At 36.9% G+C, this 17,372-nt stretch overlaps 2 protein-coding genes across 3 annotated transcripts; both read left to right on the forward strand.

The window, feature by feature from the left end:
- Positions 1-352: 352 nt before the first annotated feature.
- On the forward strand, positions 353-6,276 carry LOC117785041 (protein eiger). Of its 2 annotated transcripts, none has more exons than XM_034622926.1 (7): positions 353-1,095; positions 3,914-4,039; positions 4,892-5,223; positions 5,297-5,395; positions 5,457-5,551; positions 5,646-5,759; positions 5,821-6,276. In XM_034622926.1, exons 1-7 carry the CDS (start codon positions 928-930, stop codon positions 6,189-6,191), a joined length of 1,305 nt encoding a protein of 434 aa, XP_034478817.1. In that variant the 5' UTR covers positions 353-927; the 3' UTR covers positions 6,192-6,276. The 2 variants fall into 2 exon arrangements, with proteins under 2 accessions (XP_034478817.1, XP_034478818.1); XM_034622927.1 differs by having other exon boundaries at positions 5,664-5,759.
- A 2,276-nt stretch (positions 6,277-8,552) lies between these two features.
- On the forward strand, positions 8,553-16,938 carry LOC117784494. Its single transcript, XM_034622244.1, has 7 exons — positions 8,553-8,895; positions 11,103-11,303; positions 12,573-12,833; positions 13,865-14,882; positions 14,942-15,349; positions 15,411-15,681; positions 15,993-16,938. The coding sequence occupies exons 2-7, from the start codon at positions 11,114-11,116 to the stop codon at positions 16,185-16,187; spliced, it is 2,343 nt and encodes a 780-aa protein (XP_034478135.1). The 5' UTR covers positions 8,553-8,895; positions 11,103-11,113; the 3' UTR covers positions 16,188-16,938.
- The last annotated feature ends 434 nt before the right edge of the window (positions 16,939-17,372 follow it).

The following is a 17,372-nucleotide window of genomic DNA, read 5'->3' on the forward strand; positions in this document are numbered from 1 at the left end:
GAAAACAGGGAGGCTAAACAAAACAAAAAAATAATAAGAATCAAAAAAATCGCAAGTCAATACACAAAGTGCCAAAACGAAAAGAAGTACACAAACTGATTATTTGGGTCTGTTCCCAGAAACCGCAGCAGCAAAGGGAGAGGCAATGGTAGATCGCATTAGGACCATGAGAACGGCCGGCACCCTATGGCGCCTGCCAAAATAATTGGCCATACTGTGCTCGCTACTGTTCTCTCTACTGCTCTCACAGCTGCACAGACAACCGTTCCCACTAACGTTTTCCTGCTCGTTCGCTCTCACAGTGAGCGGCGCCGCATGACAATCTCTCGGCGCTATGGCCCTGCTCAAGGCACTGTGTCTGACAAAATGATGCGCTCAGTTGAATGTGAATCGCAGACGCAAACGGACGTATTTAGAGCGCGTGCGTGGCAGTAGAAAATCAGCGCAGTATCAGAAAGTTTTTACTAAGATTCAATAAAAAGTGACACACGCGCTGTAAAACAAAAAAAGAAAAACAACAAGTTGACGACAAGCTATTTTATCGAAACCTAATAATAATAACAGCAACTGATAAAGAACGCCACAAAAAAGTATCTCAACTACAAGAATTCTCGTGTATCGCGTATCTCGTAGTGCAAAAAAACTCGTTTTAACAAAAACATTTCAGCAAATTGCAGGCCAATTAAAAAGTATAAATAAATAACAAGAATAAGAGGAAAACTCAAGTGCAGGAAAAACATTTTAAGGGCTGTTGAGCAAGTGCGCGAGTGCTTAAGATTTTTTTTTTCATTTATTGAAATTGTGTACGGTGTGTGCTTAAGTTGCACTTGATAGTGTACAGTCAGGGTCATACATATTTATATAGAGAGATCTAGTTGGTAGTGGACAGTGGACTCTTGACGCTCCAGCAATTGCCATAGATCAATTATGACAGCGGAGACACTTAAACCGTTTATAACGCCGACGAGTGCCGTTAACAATTTTCCGGCCAAGCATTCGGATGCAACTCACTCGAAACTGAAGATTAGATATATCTTACCGATTGTCTTGATTATCTTAGCCGCAGCTCTAGTTATTGGCATCTTAAGCTTAACTGTAAGTATTTTCCCTCAGTTTCTGAATTCATATTTTAAATTATAATTCATAAAAATTCAAATTAAAATCAACAATGCGAGTTTTATGATGCGTGACCGCCAGTCATTTAATTTGCACACCATTTATAACAATAATTTGGCAGAAGATACAATATCTTAACCGATCTATGGTATGTATATGTGTGTATTGTGGTAGCCTCTTAGCAATAAAACTCGTCTCGACTAGCTGTCGGTTCAAAATTGAAGCCAAATCGTTTCCTAATGATGATGACCATAAAACCCAACAAGCTGCTGATCAAGTTAAGCCATCGTGCCAGAGAGAAATAGAGGAAAAGAGAAAGATGGAGAGAGAGAGCGTGGATGTTAGGTAGCTAAAGACATAGACAAATCGGCGACTCAGCTAAATACAAATAAACAAATCTTGTTGCCATAAACATCGGAACTTCTTAAATAGGTGCTAACGGATGAACTGTTTGTTTACTTATTAGAATTTTTGTTCATTTTAGGATTTGTTTTTAATGATTTGACAAACAAAGTGAAGTAAATTATTAATATTTATACTAGCGCAATAAATTCAAAGACAATAATAATAAAGTAAACATATTTTTATGTACGGTGTGGTTATAAGTCTAGTCTCAACTTGAGCTTTAAATTGCTGACTCTTACACTCCGACTTATTATTGTAGTTGATAAAAGCCGGCAACTTAAGAGCTCGGTTGACGCATACAGAACTTATCTTGGTAGGAAGTTGACATGTTGCTCTAGATTCGAATTGCTGATTAGACACATTGAAAGACTAGTAAATATATACAATTGTTTTCTGCCAAGAAATGCAAATATCTGGAAAGAACTCGATGCCAGACGGATTTAAGTAGATAGCACACTCCATAGGAATCTCATATTCATTGAGTGCGAGTGCACTTTGTATAAAACTCTTGTCCAGACTGAGTGCGTTTCGAAAACGGAAATCGTACAATTGTCAATTGTCAATTGACTTGTAAATGATTTGGATTGGCGTCAGTTCCCTGTCACTTGTGTCGCAAGTAAAGCCACATAAATCTTTGTTAAGATTATAATTCAATTTTCTTACTTGAGTTTGGCACAAAAGAGGGATTTCTATGAAATTGACCAGAGAGTGACCCTCATCATGGTTCGGTGAAAGTGGAAACAAAGTTTTTCTGCTGGCGGAACGAGATTACATTGCGTCGGCCACTGGGATTTATTGGTTTGGGGATGGGGCCCTAAATGGAAACTTGTTTTACATTTCTGTGGTATCCAAATACATGTAATATGGGGGACAAAATAAACTGTTAATTTTTCAACAAAAGTGAGAGGTAATTAAAATCAAAACTATTGCACTGAAAAAAATTTAAAATTAAATAAAAAAAAATAAAATAAAATTACCTTTAAATTATGTCAAATTTATTAAATGATATATAATAAGTTTACATTTTCTATTTTAATTATATTTATTATACTTTTTGAATTTAAAATTACATATATATATTTTCAAAATTTATATGTTACTGTACTTTATTAAGAATATTATTTTATTTTTCCTTAATTTATGTTTAATTTTATTGACTTCGATCAAATAAATATATTTCTGTAATTTCTCTCGGTGCAGTATTGAATGTCCAATGACAGTGGCCTTCTGTGTTAAGCTGTGCTTCTTCCTGCCACATGTTATTTGTATTGTCTTAAGCTTAATTGAATAATATAATAAACAAGTTCCACACTCATAATTTATTCACACTATCAAAAAGAATCCAGTACACATGTCTCGAGTACTCAAAACTTGTCATATTCGACTCAAGTTGATCGCTCTGTGGACTCTCTGAACAGGCGTATGCTGATTTTTGGGTGCCGTTTTTGGACAACAAAACAAACCTAAGGCATGAAAGAAAGAATTACAAATGCAAAGATACATTTATGTATATGCATATAATATATATTTTTATGTATCTTATTGAGCGACGCGTTGAAAGTTGCGGCTGCTCGCAGTGAACGTTAATGATCCATTAAACAGATTATACGCCGCGGTGGTAGTAGTAGCTGTAAACTACGTTCTACTCATACCTCGCAATATTAGAACATAAAGGGTAGTTAGAAATTAAAAGAAACTACTGAAAATAACTAAGTTGCGCTATCTTTTATTTTATTTATTTAATTTATTTATATTTAATTTTTTATAATTTATTTATATTTAGTTGAAGATCTTAAGAATACATATAAAAGTTTGACATTTATTTAAAAAATATATTCCGAACTCTGCTTAACATGTAGTAATACTTACAGCCATTAATCAAGATTATTTAAAATAAAATAAATTAAGAATTGCAGGGTATTGTTTAGTCAAGCATGTGCAATTATTAAATGTGTTATTTGTTCATCTTATGTGCCTATTAAAATCTTTCTCTTTTCGGTCTTCATCTTTCGTTTTCGGGTGTCAAAGTTCGCTCGTTTGGGATTAGCTGATGTGTTGTTTCTAGCACCGCCTATCGCCATAATTGAAGCCCATTACAATAATTGTTGAAATTTCACGATAATGCCTTCGAAATGAGAAATGAGTTCAAAGAACACTAACGATTGCCAAATATACTTCGATTGGCTACAAATAGTAGCTTTTCTGTTTTTCGACTGATGTTTACATTCTGTTTCTCAATGGGTTCCCTTTTGACGGTATGGAAAATAAACACATGATCATAATGTGTATCTATAGTCTGTTCAAGTGACCTCATATATTTACATATACATTATTTATGACGCACTCAGTCCCTTAAGAATTGAAGAACTTAAGATATATTTCCAATTTACAGATATGGCAGACGGTGCGGGTTCAAAAACTGGAGTCGGATCTAAATAAACTAAATAGGGATATGGAAAGTCTGAAACAGCGATTGGGCATACACTATCTGGATGATATGGCCGAATTTCAAAAAGAGGTGAGATTTATCGTTTACATCAAATTATTATTAATATTTTATATTTTCATTCACTCTTGCATCATAGTTTAAAAGTGAAAGCAGACGAGAATAAAAGTATAGAGTGTAAATGGGACAGTTGTATTTATAGAAATTGTGTTGATATTTAAATATCTTACGAATTCTTTTTGGTTTACTTTCTGACAAATGAATTTCACAAGCTTTTTACATGAATAATTAATGGGAATTTTTAACAAATCGTCTATAAACCAAAATAAAATCTCTTAAGATGGGACACTCAATTAATGTCTAATAGTGGAAAATTGAAAATGGCTTATGGGGTAGATAAGTTAAAATTGATTTTACACTTGAGATATTTATTTAAGATTACTATTCACAAATCCATTTCAAAAATATCATGTATAGATACAGATTCAAATACACATACATTGAAGGCCATGTATATTGTACATTATAAAATAAGAAATTTATTATGGTTTCTAAAAGTGACGACAGATCTGATCTCATCAATGGCATAGATCGTTTCTAGATTCCAAAACTATTGAATTGCCAATATGTGTGTGTGTGTGTGTGTGTGAGTATGATTCTCTAGAGAGTTAGGGGAAGGCGCCAGCAATTAAGGCAAATGCCAAAATATACATAGATGAAAAAGTATCTTTAAATAAGTGCGCGTATTTTTAAATATGAAATCAGAAATGTATTTGAGAAATGCGCTTTATTAAATGTGGGACAGCACGCTCTTCTCTGCCCTCCACTTCACCCCTTTTGTTGGGGTTCAAGTGCCAGAAAGTCACGTTCTTGCCACCAAGTGTTTGACCCAATATTTAATATGACATTTACTTCAAATTGCAGTACACAAATATGATCATTGAAAATCCCAACGAGGTTGATGAACTAGAAGGCGTCGATGAAGATGACGATGATACGGATGATGATGATTATGATAATGATAATGATAATAATGATGATATCGATTATGGTAAAGAGGATGATGATGATTATAGTGAATCGACTGATTCGCATCTCGGAGCTAAGGAAACTAACTGGGACGATTATTTAGAATTGATCAAAAAGGAAAAGAATGACAACCAGAGCAATGAAACTGAATCTCCTGCTTCCACCTCAGAAGATAATGTCTTTGACGATTTCACCAGCTACAGTGATGCGAAAAAGAAAAAGGAACGGTAAGCTGCAACTCCTCTCCTCCCTCTCTCTCACGCTGTATTTCCCAGATCATAAACCCTTAAACATTTGCAGAAAATCTCGATCCATTGCCGATATGCGCAATGAGCTTCAGAGTATCGATATGGCACAGAATCAGAGCCAGGCTAAAACAGAGCAACACTTGAAGAAGAGGTAACAGCACATATATACATTATATATATAATATTCTACTAGTAATTATACTCTTTTTTAGTGACGCCACAACTGAGAGTCAAACGCCGCATCACCATTCACACAAATCGCATTCACGCTCTCGTCAGAGTCGTCGACGACTTTTGGTGCGAAAAGGTTTGTTTTATTAATTATATCGTATCTTAAATTGGCTGTAGATATTCCACAAAAATTATGTATTTTGCTGTCATTTGAATTTGTTAATTTACAGGCGAATCTCCTGTTTCAGCGAAATCCGCCGAATTAAATGCTGGCAATAAGCGGAACGTTGGCAACTCTGGCACGCCGGCTGCACACTTTCATCTGAATCGCATGGTTCCTCATCGTGAGTAAACTATGGAAAAGGTCTCAATTCAAATTCTTAATTCATCTCTAATTATGTTTAGCTCGTCACGGTGATATGTATGTGGGGCATGCAACCGCCAGCATGGGCAACCAGTGGGAGCAACACTTCAGTGTCAACGACGGCGTTCTGACTGTACACAAAGCGGGTCTTTATTATGTCTATGCCCAGATATGTTACAATGATGCCCACGATCAGAATGGTTTCATCATCTACCACGGTGACAATCAATTCTTGCAGTGCCTCAATACGGTGCCGACGAACATACCACTCAAGGTGCACACCTGCCACACCAGCGGACTCATCCAGCTGCGGGATAACGAACAAATCCATCTGCGCGACATTCATCAAGATCGCAATGTCGTCCTCAGGGATTTCAACAATCGCAGCTACTTTGGCATCATCAAGATCTGAAGGAAAAGTGAGGGGAGTCTGTCCCTGGGACAGCGATCAGTTCAAGCTTTAGTAGTCATCGACTACTCGTGAATACGAATACGAATACAGCAAAAGTAGATTTCTAGTTGTAGACATAGTTTTAGTCATAATCCATATAAAATATACATCAACTTATACTTAATCTTACACTTAATCCTAATATTACTATGCATAAACTATCATATTTATTTTGTATATATTCGATAAATATTTTTAACCGAAAAATGCCATAAATAAAAACAAGTGAACTCAATTCTTAATGCCATGAGTTGGCTTAGATTTTGCCAATAATATTGGCATTAAAATCTTAACTCTACAAGAACATTTACAACAATAATGGTGTCGTCATGAATCTGTAAATCGCATCTCAATGAGAAAAACGGAGAAATCTTTTCTTGAGTTAATTTTCGAGAAGCATTTTGACTAGTTAAGTTCATTGTTATTCATTAATTATTATTATTATTCATTTAAATTCATTGTGTTTATTAGATTGTCACATAATTGGATCTGGATTTCAATTGATCACAAAGGAGTCTTAATGCGTAATTATTTCTCTGAGAAACCGTAATATTCATGTACAATTAAAAATACATAGAAAACTAATTCCCTTCAATAAATAGTTTGTGACGACAATGGCCACAGTTAGAAACAAGTGAATTCAATGGTTATCTGCATTCTAAATAAAATCAGTGAGCTTAAATTCTGCGCCAATAGTCTCTGAGTGGTCATTTTATCTGGGGAGTTGTAAGATTCATAAAATGTATTATAAAATCGGACTTTTAAGGGTTAATATTGGATTTAAAAATTATAATTTTGGTCAGTTTCCTTCAACCGCAACAACAGCCTCAACTTATTGATATGATTTAAAACTCAGGTAGGCAACCAAAATCGGCAATTGAACTCGACAACAACATCTACAAACACATTTTCAACCGCACAATACTTTTTTTTCCAACTTCTCGACTCGACAAGTATTTCCACAGAATTTTAATTAATTGTAATACAACTTCAAAAAACTAATATTAAATTGATAGTTTTTCTAGAATACCTTTCCTGTCCAGTCCTGATCCATTTTTCAGTTAAATCTCTTACCAACTGGACTGACCAAATGTGACGTCAAATGGAATAATCAAATTGCAATCATGATGAATACTTGTCAAATGCATTCAATAGGGCTCCACATCCAGTTGAATCCAATGGAACCTGGGCACAGAGCTCGATGCTGAAAATAGATGCAATTGAAGTTAATGTAGCTTTAAGCTGACATTCGTAAAAGAGAAGCGAGTGAGGATGTAATTGCCGAATGAATTGTCAATTCGCATGTACGAGTAACAGGTGGTGTTCATAGTGGTGCTTTCCTTGTGAACAGAAGCAACAGTTCGTTAGTAATTGGGTGGGCGGGGGATGGGTTACGATATCGCCCATGGCTGAAGATACAACAACAATCGCAAACAGACTGTTCCGTTGCCAGTCCTACCCTATACATGTACATATACTTACGCTACCTGCCGTTCTGACCATGCGCAATATCTCCCAATTAAAATCTCAGTGCATTCAAAGCTGCGCTTCTAAGCTTTTCCTATTTTCCACAGGTAATCCTTGCCTTCAGTTGTGTTTTCCTTCTGGCACATCAAAGTCCATCTTTGTGTAAATATTTTTCAAGTGCACTAATACTATAACTATGGTAAGTATCTTTAAAAATAAATATAATAAAGAACAACAGTTAGCTTTGGATTAATTGCACTAATCCACTATTTTAATACTCCACTCCTTTACATTTATTCATAAACTTTGAAGACTCATAACTTTGTCAAAACTATAGACGGAATATCATTTTGATCATGATTTGGCCTTTTAATAGATTCTGCATTTACACTTTTTCCAATTTAATAATATAATCTTTTTTTAATGTTCCTAATTACTACTCTTTAGAATGTTTTCATCAGTTAATCAGAAATCATCATAATTTCAGTTAAACGGAAAAAATTGTTACTATTTATCAGTTATAATTCGTATTAATATGTAACTATTTAAAGAAAATTCCTCGAATGTTTTCTATATGTCCAAATAAGAAAAGCCTTTGGTCATGCAAAGTAAATGGCATTCAAATAGTCAGAAATAAATATCTAATGAATCCATTCAGATGCAATCACAATGCTGCTGTGGATAAGAATTCTGCGAATAAAACGAAAGTAAAGAACTTAAGAAATGAAAGCTTTTCGCAAGAAACAAGCTTCGCCCACACAAAGCACTCTCTTTTGTCCTCTCACTCTGGTGCTCTCTCTTTTTGTTAACTTCGTGTGTGCTTCGGCTTGGATGTGTGTCCTTTCGGTGTTGTTGCCGTGGTATAAATGTGAGAAGCGTTGCGATTTTGATGTCACTCTTAGTTCCGTCTTGACTGTGGCTGGCACAGAGTAGTTCTTGTGGCGAGTCCTTGGAGCAGCAGAATAAGGCGTAGGAGTGACGCCATGTTGTGAAAAGTGTCTACCATTTTTATTTACACACAACTAACAATAAAGAAATATATATACACAAGAGAATAACAAAGTAAATACTGAGCAAAAAATTGCAACACATTTGTGAGCGTGAAAACTGAAAAAACATAACTACAGGAAAAGTGCAAAATTTTCACGTTGAAAATTCCGAAAGTGAAGCTTGTGGGCGTCCATTGATTTGTTTGCTGGTAAGCGTGGGCGTTGTGTCAATAAGTCAATGGGAACTTCCCTCAATCCCTCAATATACATAGTCCCATAATAGGCTTTATTAAGACCAAAAGAGCCGCTTTTGTCAGTTGACTGGCAACTGTTACAGCCGTCTACTGAATAAATAATGTCCTCTACATGAAAAAAAATGTACGAGCAACTCAACAAACTGTTGGATAACAAGTAAAGCAAAAATCTTCAACCATGAAAAAAGGTTCACGTTTTGCAAGCAATTTGAATAAATGAAGAACCGCTTTTGATGTCCTCATGCCAAGGCAATTAATTAATCACGTAGCAGACCTATACAATCGCGTATACATTTTATTATAGAGTATATTCAGCTCAATCTGTTCGCTCTCCCAATTGAATTTGTCTCAATTTGATTGCCATTTCCCGAAATCAACACTCGCAGCTCGCAGGCCAACCATCTACGTACAGTTTGCTGACAAAATGTAATTATGTTTCCCGCTGCACGAGCCAATTTGCATGTCCTACTCCTGCTCCTTTTTCTGCTCCTGCTCTTGGTACTGTCACATCCTGTATGTATAATATGACTTTCACTTAGCGGCAGCATCTGTTTTCCCCCCAGGTCAGGCTTTAACTTGGTCAGCACAAAAGTAGGCAATTGTTTTTTTTTGTATCTCTTTGAAGGTCTTTCTTAAATATCTATATGTACATATTAATATATATAATATATACACATCTGTTGCCTAAAAGCAACTACAATACCATCTACTACAAGAGTTTCTTTAGTTTGTACTGCAAACCAATATTACTCATACGCCCTGTTGCACATGTAAACTAAAAAATAAGTGACAATATTTAATATGTGACATACAATTTTTAAACACATAAAATTACTCTCGCATCAAAGTATAAGTCATACGCTAAGGTCTTACCCTTTAAATATAAAAACATAAAAATTTACTTGCTAAATAAATTAAATGTGGTATCACATCTCGTTAGATTTTATTCACATCAGCTTTGCAATTTTATACGAAGAAAAATAGTACAAACTTATTGCAAACTCGATTAGTAGCGTTAGGTAAAAAAAAAAATTATTTTAACCTGTTGCGCTGTTTAACAACCTCGAAATAAAAACATCAAAGTAACACGACTGTCAATTGAGTCTAAGAGATATCAACCCTAATCAAGATAAGACAAAGATTTCCAGACACAATTATTTATACGAGTATATGCGACACTTGAGCTTTAATCCAGACTGAGGCGTAGTAGAGACTCGTATAGCTTTGACAAGACAAGAGGCAGTCAAGCAGCAATAATAATATTATAAATGCAATAACAAAAGCTCAAACTAAGTAATAAAATCAGCAAGCAAAAAAGGGGGAAAACAAGTCAGCGCGCTGTAACGCAAAAACAGTTTGCCTTGACATTTAATGGCGCTTAAAGGCAACGTCTATCATAAATTCTATGGCAATGCGACTTAGAATCACAAATGTGGCTAGAGAGATGGAAGCTCTATTGAAAACTATGGCCAACTGGGTGTGTATACCTTTTCTTTGCATCATATGATAGAGAGACCGCAGAGCAACAGGCATAAGCTGACACTGTGGCGTATACTTTATGCATTACTCATACGCAGCGTTGAGCGTTTTAGTTGCACATATTATGATAAAAAGCATAGCATACTTATGTGTGGCAGCTGTGAAGCAGCATGAAAATAATTGTCCAACGTCAAATGGAATTAAAAGCGAGCAATGTCAACGTTGAAGAATGTTTTGCAAAACTTGTGCTTGAAATATGCACACACATTGGAATTTTATTGATTTATCTGCGGTTGCTGCGGCTCGTCGACGACCTCAGTGCGTCAGCAGTTCATTAGAAGTCCAGAGATGAGAAAATAATTGAAATACCAGCCGTTGCTCACTCCAATTTAACATAGTTATGTCACCATGAAATTCGCATAATTCGAATTGTTGATTGGAATGCGAGAGGCCACAAATGAACTACATACAACATACTTAAAGGCAGGTGACAATGACACCTGACACCTCACTGCTACCGTTTACTAAAGTGTAAATGTAATTAAAAGTTTCAACTGGGGCTATATTTTGTTTTTATCATTTTACGCACCTGAAACGTGCCAAGCATAAAATGTTATTAATGTGTTTATCCTTGATCCTTTCTACTTTCTGCTTTATCCTTTTACTTTTTAATGCCCCAGCAGGCGCATTAAAGATGTTCGTCCACTCATTCGTTGCCTGCCTGGGGCTACTTGCCTCAGTCCATGCAACGCCGCAACATGCCGCATTCTCACTCCAAGCGGCTGTCGATGAACTGCATCGCCGTGAGGCTGCCAAGTATCCGCTGAATGCACCGCCTCCCTCGACCCACTTTGGTGCGGATCCACTGGACGACTGGGATGAAGGTGAGTTGACTTTATTGTTCTTTTAATTTAACATTAAATTGGTTCAACCAACGATCTGAATAAAGGTAGCTTAGCAAAAGGTAAATAAGAGTGTAAAAGAGTTGGGAATTGCGGAGCAGGGCCTGCACTTAAGTAGCACCCATTTGCATAATTGTTCTTAATTAATTAATCCCTTAACACAGCTTTTAGTGTAGTTAACAACACCCTTGAATGATAGATTATAAATAATGGAAATATATTCACAATTATGTAAGTCACAACTGGTTAGCTGCACCTACTTGAAACTTCCAATTCGTTTATAGTTTTGATAAGTTAAATTGAAAATTTAAAACCAAATTTAAAATTTATTAAGCCTAACAAAGATTTGACATTTCTTTTGTTTAATCAAAACTTAAATTTGAAAAAATCCAAGTTTTATCAAATAACACTCTTAGCAACTGTTTAAAAAATTGAATGCTCCACGTTTTATACGGTGTAACTTATTTTTCTAACTATTTTTCGTTTGACAACTATATGTTTAAGTCGACCTATTTTAATAATATTTAATAAAGTAGTCCAGGAATTAATATAACTGAAGTTAAGTCATACAAAACAGCAGTCGTTGCTACAATATAGTAATTAATAAAATGATGTAAATTGAATTTTCTCAGTTTGGTTATCGCAAAATATACATAAAAATAATACGATTAATTGTCTCCAAACAACAAACAATTAAGAATAATTAAAAAAACACAAAATTGTAAGGTTTAAAGTCGGAATAGTCGTTTAATATAGAACAGAACAGGATATTTTATTGAAATATTTCATAGATAATACTCGTATATATTAAATTTATTTGCCAACTTGGTTAAGTTCAAGTTTCGGGCACATGCAGAGTCAGCCGATGTGGCTTAACTCAAGCAAATCACGTAATCAGCAGCTAATCGGAGATGGCATGTCAGGTCAGGTCAGTTCAGGATGGGAAAGCTGTCAGCTGCAGGAAAGCTGAGACCAAAATGGGAACGGGAAATCTAATCTGTAACTTATACCCAAACTGAGACTGAGAGAGTGAGAAATTGAGAGAGGGGAAGAGTGACAGCAACAGCAACAGCTGAGCCCGCATGTAACAGCAGCACGTGACCCACCAACTTGCCCCTTACCCCTCGTATAACAACCCTCCCCCTCTGCACTGTGTCTACTCTCACATATTTACACACATTTTTATTTCTATTTTTACTTTTTCAATTGCGAACTTTTCACTCCGCTTTTCCTATGCTGCACATTTGACAGAAAGCGATTTATTTGGCACTGGCAACAAGTTTAATAAGAATCGGAATCGCCATAGAATAAATAAGGCAATTGCCAAGTACTTAGAGCGCGATAATGATAAAAGCTATGACTTGGGCCTTGTCTCACCCTTTTCGGGTTATCAATACGGTGATGAACGCGACCAGCAAACGAGTCCAAATTTCAATTCCAATTCTAATCTCTATGTGGATGAGAAACGTAAGCGTTCATCGTCGCCCTTTAGGGAACGTGACGAGCAATTCGGTAAGTAATCAATATACACTTGTAAAAATATATACACAAATACACACAGATATACACTCACTCAGATACACCAACACAGTTACAGATACATACAGACATAAGGGGATTCAGATTAAATGCGTGTCCAGTTGAGTGCTTTGAATAGATTGGGATAACAATGCTTTTCACTTGTGAGAACTAAAACCACTTAGCTCAGATTAACTGCGTGTGTGTCTCTATGTGTGTGTGAGTGTGTGGGAGATTAGTGTAGTAGTGTGTGTAGGCTCTCTTCTTTAAGTCAATGATAAATGCAACGAGCTGGAAGCAAAAGAAAAGTCACATATCCTGGCTGCCTTCCTGTCATTTGATTTAATGGCTCGACGGCTGAGCTTGAAATAAAGCCAACAACTTTATGCGGGGGCACATAAAATAAGACTAGTAGAAAAGTCTGTGGTGGAGCAAACTGCATTGTGAAACCTATTATGTAAAAAACAAACATATAAAAAATAAATTCCGTATTTATATTGTACAAAATAAAATTTTAAAAATTAAATGCATAAGAATAAATATTAATCGCTGTGAAAATTCAGCACGGCGAATTTTAAGCCTGTGTGGACAAAAATTTTAACGCGCTAAGTTTCTAGGACAAAGGCTTGGTCAACTTCAAACTTTCATAACTCTGTCAAAACTGGATCGATTTTCAAACGGAGTATCATTTTAATCATGATTTGGCCTCTAAATTCATTCTGCATTTAAATTTCTCTGGATCTTAGTTCGATATTAATGCAAATTTCAACTATAAATCACACCGAACTGAAATAAAACTTTTTTGCTTATTATCTCTGCAATTTTTGCCAAATTTAATAAGCCTTTTGTACTTTTAAAGTACAGGGTCTAAAATGCCACACACACAACATATGTTACACACACAAGTACTTATATAACTTAGATTTATGGTCAAGTTGAGACTGCCTGTCAATTTGTCCTGTCACCTGTTAACTGATTTAGCTGAAGGTCAAAGTCAAGACACGTCACATTTGCTATTGTTACAGAGACTCCGGTTGCCACTCCCGTTGGCGGCTCATCCGTCTTCCGTGAACGTGAGAGTCTGGGCAACAATGGGGATCATCCAGGGGGAGATGCAGCCAGTCATAGTGAACTAACCGAGCAATTTCTGCGCGAGATTGAGGAGGCCAGTGAGCATGAGCGTCAGGATCGTTACAAGGCCGCATTGAGGCAGCTGTGGGAGAAGTATCAGCAGCAGGAGAACGAGCTGCTTACCAATGGGGATGAGCAGGAGGAGCAGGAGCAGCAGCTCTTTGAGCAGAAGAAACGCATGAGGGTGCCACCATATTATCTGCTCATGCAGAAGAAACGCTCGTATCCCGTGCTCCCCTGGCTGCCCTACAATGCCGACAAGAAGAAGCGTTTCCCGGTGGCCAAGCGAGCGGTGGCCGAATCCCCCCTGGTCAAGACGGATGAGCGTGTTGCCCAGGAGCTGAGTGAACTCTTTGGCAAACCCGTCAACGAGCAACATCCAGAGGAGAAGAAGAAGCGTTCTACGGAGGAGCAGCTGAAATCCGCGTCCACAACTCATCAACCGGAGACAGCAGCCACGGCCACTGCATTGGGTGACATGCGTCTGGAGATCAACTTCCAGCGGGTGAATGTGACCAATGCAGCTCCCAAGGAGGCGCCAACATCGGCACCCGCCAAGGCAGCCGGCACGGGGGAGATGGTGATGCACGGAGGACATGCTGGACACCATCGCAAGCGGAGTGAGCATCATTCGGATGAGGAATACGGCGAGCATGACGAGCACGATGGCGAGGGTGAAGGCGAGGAGAGCTCCGATGAGGATGATCACGATGAGTTCGACGAGGATGATGAGACAGAGGGCGAGGGGGAGGGCGATGCCGCAGATCGTCGACGCAAGAAGAAGCGTGCTGCCACCGCCAAACATATGCATGGTCCAAGTGTTGGTCACCTGATGCTCCGTGCCAAGAAATCCATCGATTGGTCCCAATACTTTGGACTCGATCGAAAGAAAAAGTCCGAGCAGCTGTCAAAGTAAGTGCATTAGTGGGAGATTCTGGAGACAATTCTCCAACTTCTCTGCTTACTTTCAGTTCCTCCTCGAAGAAGGACAACAACAACAACAACAATGAGGATGTGGAGGAGGAGAAGAAGAAGCGCGACATTGACCCCGAAAAGTTGGAGAGCATGGACAAGAAGTTGCAGTCCATTGAGGACTTTATCATTGATGAGACCATCAAGTATACGGGTGCCCATGAAGGAATCAACAGTCAGGATGAGATCCGTAAGCTAAAGGAGCATGTGCTGTCCCGTTTGGCTACCGCCTACAGTCTGGAGAAGATGCGTCGTGCTCTGGACAAGCTGCGTCAGTCGGTGGATGTCGAAAATCATCTGTTGCGCAATGTCATTGAGCCCGAGTCGGAGGAGAACTCCCTGGATGAGCGCTGGTCATCAAAGAAACGCTACAGCGTCAAGAAGGAACAGGCCGAGGAGCAGACTGAGTAAGTGCATCAGAGTAAGCTACTCCACATTGATCCAACCACACATTTGTATACTCTCTAGGGACTCGCAGCAGTCAAAGAAGAAGCGCAGCGGGTATATGCGTTATCCGGAGCCACCAAACAACATGGATGAGACACTGAGCTTGAGTGGATCAATCTACGAGCCATTGAACGATGCCTATCTGGGCAACAAGAACTACATCATTGGCTCCAATCAATGTCCAATTATTGAGTCCATGGCGGAGCGTTGTCGCAGCGTTGACCTTATCTCCGGTGACCTCAATCAGGAGCTTCTGCCGCTCTGTGGTGTCCATCAGATTTGCTATCTCTGCGTAAGTACTCCTGCCTAGAAATCAAGGCTGCAAGCGTTCAAGTTTGAAGAAGCTTCGGTATGATATCTAAATCCATAGAGCAAGATTTCGATTAGGAATTTAATACAAACAAAAATAATTTATTTTCTCAATTTTTTGACTTTTTTTTAATTTTTTAAAGAATTTTATTTGAGCATGATTTAGTTTTTGTATTTTTTTAATAAAATGATAATATGACCTATTATTTTACTATTTTTAAACGTAGTTTTAATTAATGGCGCGGTTTAAATAATGTAATTATTCCATAAAAAATGATTCTTTCTGTCGAACAGGGTACCTCCCAAGTGGCTTGCGATTACCAGTATCTGGCCGAGGCGGACTCCGTCTGTGGCAGCAGCAATGATTGCCAGGCAGCGGCGCGATCCGTGTTGATGATTCTACGTGGTACACCGGGTAGACAGCTGGGACCACGTGAGTGCTTGAAGAATCCGTGCTTGTATCGAGCAATGCGCGAGATCGGCCTTTAAATGAGCTGAAGTTCGCTTTCTTAACGTCCTTTTGTGTGCGTTTAAAAAAAACTCAACAAATCTACTAAAAATCATAAACAAAGAAACTTTGCTGAACTAGCAAATCAAATATTTGATTCAAAATATATATGAAAATATTAAATATAATAAAAAATTAAAATATTTGGATACATTTTACTGTTGCATAGACAGAGGCTACAGTTTCACCAAGAGTTTATTAGAGAGACCTAAACAGAAACAGAATTTGAAGAGACGAAGATAAACCCATTACAAATACCATATCCATAGACATAACCGAACCATATTTGTATTTCTATAATCCATATGTACTCCATAGTTATATTGATTTTTCGCCAAGCAGTAGGCACCCGATATAGTCCTAATCCTCGTCTATATGTTCATTTTTGGAACACATATTTAATCAATCAATATACTAGTATATTATTATATATATAAATATATGTATACAACAATATACAAGTATTATCGAGAAATATTTAAAAATCGTATTCGTAAATGTATTGGCTATTATTATGTGTAAACGTTCCAAGAAATGATAAATGCAATTTATGCGTAAACAAATGAAACCCACACAAAAAGGCAGCTTTTGATTATGACCCATTAAATGCTTAAGAGACTAGACAGGCAACAACAACAAAAATTAAATTTTTAAATATAGTTTAAACAATTGTAGAGACGTAATTTACGCGCTATGCAAGAGAAGACACACAGAAGGAAAATCAAAAAAAAATATTTAAATGACATATAAAAACTATTATTGTACTTAAAAAACATATACGTATATTGTCTTATAATAAAGATTTTTTGAATTAAATAAAATAGCAGCGAGCCCCATTAAATGAGAAACATATAGAAAAAATCAGGCTATACGTATATCGTAAATACACATAACTTGTATCTGACAACTTCAAATGATAACTTAAACAATTTGCTGTACACACATTACAGAGAGGTTTGCGGATTTTATTGTTATTTTCATTTCATATTTTCGATAAGAGTTTTCAAGCGTTATTTGTTGTTATGTCAATAAACAATAAAATACAAATATATTCATGACATTTATACTTGTGTATGGTGAATTCTACGAAAAAAAAACATATACATAAATGTGTTTCAGTGTAAAAACAATAAATGAAAAAATCTATAGATGTGATTATATAATAT

The sequence above is a fragment of the Drosophila innubila genome (genome assembly GCF_004354385.1).
Source record: "Drosophila innubila isolate TH190305 chromosome 2R unlocalized genomic scaffold, UK_Dinn_1.0 1_C_2R, whole genome shotgun sequence".
Classification (NCBI taxonomy): Eukaryota; Metazoa; Arthropoda; class Insecta; order Diptera; family Drosophilidae; genus Drosophila; species Drosophila innubila.